This window comes from Marmota marmota, unplaced genomic scaffold (genome assembly GCF_001458135.2).
Source record: "Marmota marmota marmota unplaced genomic scaffold, marMar, whole genome shotgun sequence".
NCBI lineage: Eukaryota > Metazoa > Chordata > Mammalia > Rodentia > Sciuridae > Marmota > Marmota marmota.
In genome coordinates, this window is record NW_025999898.1 from 4,149,946 (window position 1) to 4,157,132 (window position 7,187).

Below are 7,187 nucleotides of genomic sequence, written 5' to 3' on the forward strand. Positions count from 1 at the left end.
ACTAACACTTTCATAAATATAAAAAAATACATTCTACAAGGTACACAATTCCTCTTCTCACAGAAATAAATATAATTACTTGATTTTTAATGCTGTCTATATTTAATTACAAATTATGATGGAGTTGAAAAGTACCAACTTACCATGAGGTGAGGTCCATTCCTAAGTATGGACGTTTCTAGGTCCTAGAATGGCACTTGTTATGTATATTGAGATCCAGATGTCAAAATTACGAAAAATATTGAATGTCTCTAGCAAACAGAGAAACACAAATTGAAACTAAACTGAGATTCCATCTCACTCCAGTCAGAATGGCAATTATCAAAAATACAAGAAACAGTAAATGTTGGTGAGAATGTTGGGGAAAGGTACACTCAAAATTGCTGATGGGTTTGCAACTCAGTACAACCATTGAGGAAAGCAGTATGGAGATTCCTCAGAAAACTTGAAGTAGAACCACAATTTGACCCAGCTATTCCATTCCTTGGTTGTACTCAAAAGACTGAAAAGAGCCCACTACAGGGACACAGCCACATCAATGTACATAGCAGTTTAACGCACAGTATCTACACTATACAACCAGTCTGGGTGCCCTTCAACAGATAAATGGATAAAGACAATGTGGTACATACACACAATGAAATATTACTAAGCCACAAAGAGGAAAAAAATTATGACATTTGCTGGTAAATAGGTAAAACTGGAGACTATTATGCTATGTGAAATAAGCCAATCCCCAAAAAACAAAGGCTGAATGTTCTCTCTGATATGTGCATGCTAACTCATAAGTTATATAATAAGGGCATGGGTATAGGGAAGAATAGAAGTACTTTGGATTAGTCAATGGTAATGAATGGAAGGAAGAGGGAAAGGGAATAGGAAACATAGTGGAATGAATCAGACATTATATTTCTATTTACATATATGAATACATTACCAATGGAATTATACATTGTGTGTAACATATAAAATGAGATGTTATACTCTATGTATGTAAAATATGTCAAAATACATTCTACTTTCATCTATAATAAACAAGAACAAATAAAAATAAAAGAAATGAAAACATTTTAGAAAATTCAGAATATAATTCACTTCCTCAGCTGGAACCATGAGACCTTTGTAAAATACACCAAATCATATTGAAGAAATATGAACAAAGATTCATGCCCAGCCCACATGCATCCTTGCCAATGCCTAGGAGAAATTCATTTTCATAAACAAAACATTCATAAGTCCTGCAATCTGAGTTCTCTCAGGGTCTTCAGTCCTATGGCATTCCATGTAGCCAGTGGTGACTAAAGTGCTATATGGTTGTGACTGAATCATAGTCACAACCCTCAGTCTCACTTGCTGAAAATAAAGGTTACAAATATGTGAACTGAGAAAGCTTGAAAACATGCACACGTGTATCATCTGAATGGCAACACGTAAGATTTTGCAACTGAGTTCCTTGACAAGTCCTATGTGAAAGGACCTCTGAAACAATTTTTTTTGTGTTGTGGATAAACTAAATGGTATCCTGCAAGCTAATAAAACCAGAAACTTTATGTTCACCTGCTTAATCCTGACCTGAGAAGAACTGATATCAAAAAAATTATTTTAGTCCTGAAAACAGTGGGGTGTCAAGAGAACTATGCATGAATTCACCACAAGGGGTCTGAGGAAAGTAAGAAGACCATTCTGAGGTAATGGAGAAACCTCAGAAGAGGTTCCCTGGACTGGCCCATAGACAGAATGAGAGGGGATGTGGTGAGGATGTAGGACTGTCTCGGAAGGTCTGATCACAATGTCACATAATGATGTGTATGAGCTTGGACAACAGGGGGCACTGCAGACCAATTAATAGAGGTAAGGAAGTAACCAAAATTGTAATAAGCCACTTGGCCCTGCCTGATATTCTGTTGTTAGGGGTCACAGGTGTGACTTTACACACCTCTGAGACAACCCAACTCCAACCCTGCACACCAAATTGGCATCTTTATGTACAGGAATCTGAACTAGGGCCCAGGGTGCAATCAGAAAACGTGGAGGAAACTAATTTGCATAGATAGACCCTCCCCTTCTCAGACTATGAATAAGGCAAGAGAGAAACTTGGGGGAACCTCTGCTCAGCATCAGGAACAGAAGGCACAGCTCAGGATAACTTTCATCATGGCTTGGTCCTGTCTGCTCTTCACATTCCTCATTCAGTGCACAGGTGACATGATATGAAGGAGGGATAGGGTGTGTGAGTACACTGATATGGGCCCTGATTCTACTCTTGTTTCTAGACAAAAATCACCCTCTCTGTGTCTCTCTCATTCCAGGGTCCTGGGCCCAGTCTGTGCTGACTCAGCAGCCCTCACTATCTGGGAATCCAGGTCAAAGGGTCACCATCTCCTGCACTGGAAGCAGCAACAATATTGGTGGTAATTATGTGCACTGGTACCAACAGCTCCAAGAAAAGGCTCCCCAACTCCTCATCTATGATAATAGTGATCGACCCTCTGGGGTCCCAGATCGCTTCTCTGGCTCCAAGTCTGGCAACTCTGCTTCACTGACCATCACTGGGCTCCAGCCTGAGGATGAGGCTGTCTATCATTGTCAGTCTTATGATGACAGTCTCAATGCTCGCACAGTGCTCCAGGATTATGGGGAAGTAAGACAAAAACCCCTTTACCATATGGCAAACACCCGGCAGCTTTGCTCAGGTCTACTCTCTGGCAGCTTCTGCTACCACTACTATAGGCCCAGCTGAACCTACTGGCACTTCTTTGAGTGAGAAGCCTCTTGTCCTCTGCCCTCAGAGTCATTCACAGAAGCATATTCCTAGGAAATGTCTCCATATAAAAAGAAAATCCTAATCCTTGTTAGCTTGAGGAGCTAAACATTCAGGATGCTTTTGCCTCTTTACCCTGAAGTTCAAGTGGTGAGGCAGCCAGTGCAACCCTGGTCATCCCAGACTTGACATCTGATGGTGAATCCTGTGGTTTCATCCTCCATTCTTCCCTATTTTCAGGAATTCTAGAACTATGTCATTTGTGTCTGTGATTCATGTCATATGCTAATTTTATATAAGTTTTCTAACATGAAATATTTGGAAAACAATAAAACACACATAAGCGAAAACTTTGACAGATTTTGTGATATTTTCACACCTTCGGGAACATCATCACATCAGGCCAAAGAATTCATGCCCCTCCCCACAAACATCCTTTGCCCTTTGGAAATCCTCTCTCCATCGCTGCTCAAAGAACCTCCCAGGCAACCACTGACTTTCTCTCTGTTAATATTGATCATGTTTCTTTTTATATTCCAAAACACACAGCAGATGTTTCTTCTTGTATGACTTCTTCCACTTTATAAATTCCTTTTAAGACACTTTCACATTATGTTTCATTTCCCTTGATTCAACTGAGGACAAATCATGACCTTTGTGAACTGTGTTTATTTCTGTGTTGATGGATACTTTTCTCTGATCACATGTATATTTACATTTTTTATAACTTTATCACTATGAATGGCAATAAAATACAGCCTTTGTTGTACTCATTGTATTATTAGCATTCTAAGATATTTTCTTTAAAAATGGATGGAAAACTTTCAGAAATCCTAGTCATTTATTATCCGTTCACTGTTCAATGGGCTCAACATCTCCTTATGGGGGTTTTGGGCATGATTAACCAGGCCCTTTTCCTCCTCACTTTGGAGAACAACTCTCCTAATTCAGAGCTTGTGGTGGGACTGAGATAAAAGGCAAGAGAATTGATATGCATGACTCCCAGAGAATTACTTGGAAGCAGAAGACCATTGGGAGGGCAGGGCTCCTACCCTATGTGCTCAGGTCAGAGTTTTGGGGGTGATTCTTACATTGTCATGGCCTCTGCAAGGGCCTTTGGAACTGCATCACATTTCCTGGAGCTTATGTGATGACAAGAATAATCCTAAGAAAACTGTGGTATCTCCATGTGCTGATTACAACAGCTGACACATCAGAGAGGCTCAGGACAGGGACAGGTGATAAAAGTATGCATTTTTAGCTGTGTCTAGGACTGTGGCACATCCATGAGGAAAAATGGTAAAAGCCATGTTGGTAGAATTTTGCCTGTGGAACCTCCAAATAATGTTTCTGAATTCCAGTGAGTGAAATAAGAAATGAGTGACTTTCATGTTTCCCTCTTAATCTCATGTCAGCTGAGATTCCCAGTGGTATAGCCAATGTCTGGCAGACACCTCATCCTCCAAGTAGATGTGCTAAAACATCTAAAGTGAATGGCAAAGATGGCAAGCTCTGGATCTGAGATAATTTTGCTTAGATCCATTTAGGGAAACAAATAGATTCGGGTTGTTGCAGCTAAGAGACAAAAAGTTTTAAAAATCCAGGTGGTCTGAGTGCCACCAGGTTTTCTCTGTGGTTGTGCCTTCTCTCACCTTAAATCCACTGAAAGGAACTCAAGGGACATACTTGGGAGCACAGATTGTCCCTTGCAGATCCATGGCAAAATCGTCAGATGTTTGAACAAACCAAAAAATAAAAAGAGCTGTCACCATGAGGTAGCCAGATGGGGAGTGGAACTGGCTGCATTTAGGGCTTGCTTTGTATGAGAAACAGCTCAGGAAAAGGTCAAGTGAGTGTTTTTCCCCCTATGGACATAAGGTAAATTTTGGGGAAGACAGATAGCCAGGAAAAGCTTAACTACTGCTCATGAGAACCAGAGAAGGTACCTTGGGAGAATGCAACAGTAGGTCTATTTATTTTATTATTATTTTTTATTTTTTTGTAGTTGTAGATGGACAGAATGCATTTATTTTATTTATTTTTATGTGGTGCTGAGGATTTAGTCCAGTCCTCACACATACTAGGCAAGTACTCTGCCACTGAGCTATAGCCCCAGCCCCAGCCCCAGTAGGTCTATTTGTATGAATACATGGAAAGCTGCTCTGGGTGATCTACTGGTTATGATTCAGTTCTCTCATTATCATGGGCCAAGTTTGATTTCTGTTCAGGGAAGACTTTCTTTTGCCCGCTGGGGTGGTGCATACCCCAAATCCCAGATATTCAGGAGGGTGAGACAGTAGGATAACAAGTTGGAGATAAGCTTCAACAACTGAGGGACAACCTATCTAAAAGATAATCAGCAAAAATACCACAAAGAAGTCATTCATCCTAATACTCAACTTGGGACATTGAAGGTGTTTCTGATCTTCAATGGTTATGAACATTGCTTGGTGAGCAACTTAAAAAGTGTCCTGGAATTGGGGGGACATAGAACTCTGCATCAGATATGTGTCATGGTTTCCAAATTTCCTTTTCACTACCAGACATAATTCTCTGTCTCCTTGAAAGATGCCAGGGCTTAGGGTCTACTTCTTCCAATAAAGTAGAATCAGAGGAAGCCTGTACAACATCCAGACAATAGCATAATAGGTTGAAGAGCTACTGCCCTTCTTCTCCCTTGCATGTTTTCTTCTGCATGCTGACAAGAATTATCCCGCCGAGTGATCCTGTATTGAATTAGTAACAGAATGCAAATGAACACATGGTGAATAACCATTCATCACATGCAGTACAAAAGATGTGTGAACAATAATTTTTCCATATTATTTCACATCATAGAGTTGCAATTTTGTTCATCCAGAATGACAAAGACTATCTGGTCTAATAACAAAGTAAAATTGCTAACTCTACGCATCTCAATGCTAATTGAGAATGTGTCTTCAGTGGTTGTCTGATTCAGTATAAAACTCCACTTGCTCCACAGCAGGTACATCAGCAAGAGTGATTTTAGGAGAGGGAGATGCAAGCAAACAACTGGAAAACTGTTCACCCTGATCATCAGTGTGGGAAACAGTATTCTAACTTATATGAATCTCTTCTCAGAATGTCACTCACATTAACCACTGGAGCTTAGGAACATTCTTCTCAATTAAACAGATTTATTGGCAGGGTAGATTACATGTTAGGACACAAAACAAGTCTTAAGAAATTGAAGAGGAGAGAGTTATTTTAATCTTATTCTAAGAAGCCAGTTGTTCTCTCCTGTAGATTCACTGACATTGATAACTCTCCTGTAAACACTGTGTGCTATCATGCATACAGCATTGTCAATCAGGAAGACCCTATAAGCTGGGAGTGGTGGTGTACACCTGTAATTCCAGCAGCTTGGGATGCTGAAGCCGGTTGATCACAAGTTTAAAACCAGCCTCAGAAACTCGGCAAAATCCTAAGAAACTTAGCAAGATAATCTCTCTAAAACAAAAATAGGGGCTGGGTATGTGGCTCAGTGATTAAGACACTCTGTGTTCAATCCCTGATAATAATAATAATAATAATAATAATAAGAAGAAGAAGAAGAAGAAGAAGAAGAAGAAGAAGAAGAAAAATAAAATTCCTCCCAAGTTTGCTGTATTTTTAATAATGTGGTCATGTAGGTCTGCTTGACCATCTACAATACTGACTTTATCTCCACTGAAGTATTTTAAAAAAAAGAAAATGGAAAGAAAAGAAAATTAAGCCTCTAACATGGAAAATGTTCTTGCTTCTTTGTTTTTCATGCTCTAGAATAAATTACTAAAACAATTTTCAACTTAAGCCTTCTCTTTATTCAGTGAGAAGCTCATAATCAATAACCTTATCAGCAAGTTGGTCATGAAAACAATTGCTTTACTCATTCAAAACACTGATGAGTGAGGTCCCTTCTTTATTATTTTTTTCTCTTGATAGCTTCCATTTATGAAGTAAAATACTGAATCCTTGAAGAGAGAAATGTTGAATATATCCAGGAGAGGGAGGACACCAAGGGATGGGCAGGTACTGTGGAATGACATCAAACAAATGATGCCATTTGCAAGTACCAATATATCACAATTAATTCCAATTTCATTAATAATTCCAGTGCACCAATTAATAAAAAATGAGACCAGTTGAGTATAGAAAGAGGTTTAGGAGAGAGTGTCAGGTAGGAAAAGGGAGAATACTGGGGAACAGAATTGATTAAATTATGTTTCCTCCATGTATGACTATGGGTACAGTTAATCCCACTATTAACATACAATCATAATAAACAAGTGAAGCATTTTACAAAATAAATTCAAGTATGTTATGATTTTAAAAATTCAGGTAAGTTTAAGACTGTGGAACACTAAAATTGATTTGCCCACAATTTCAATAAGCAAACAAACAAAACAGATAAATAGATATAAAC

General features: G+C 39.0%; 1 gene segment (V, D, J or C); it reads left to right on the plus strand.

Moving 5' to 3' along the window:
- The first annotated feature begins 2,063 nt into the window (after positions 1–2,063).
- LOC107158422 lies at positions 2,064–2,740 on the plus strand. The segment is given in 2 exon segments: positions 2,064–2,200; positions 2,310–2,740. Coding segments are annotated over 2 exon segments (558 nt in total).
- The last annotated feature ends 4,447 nt before the right edge of the window (positions 2,741–7,187 follow it).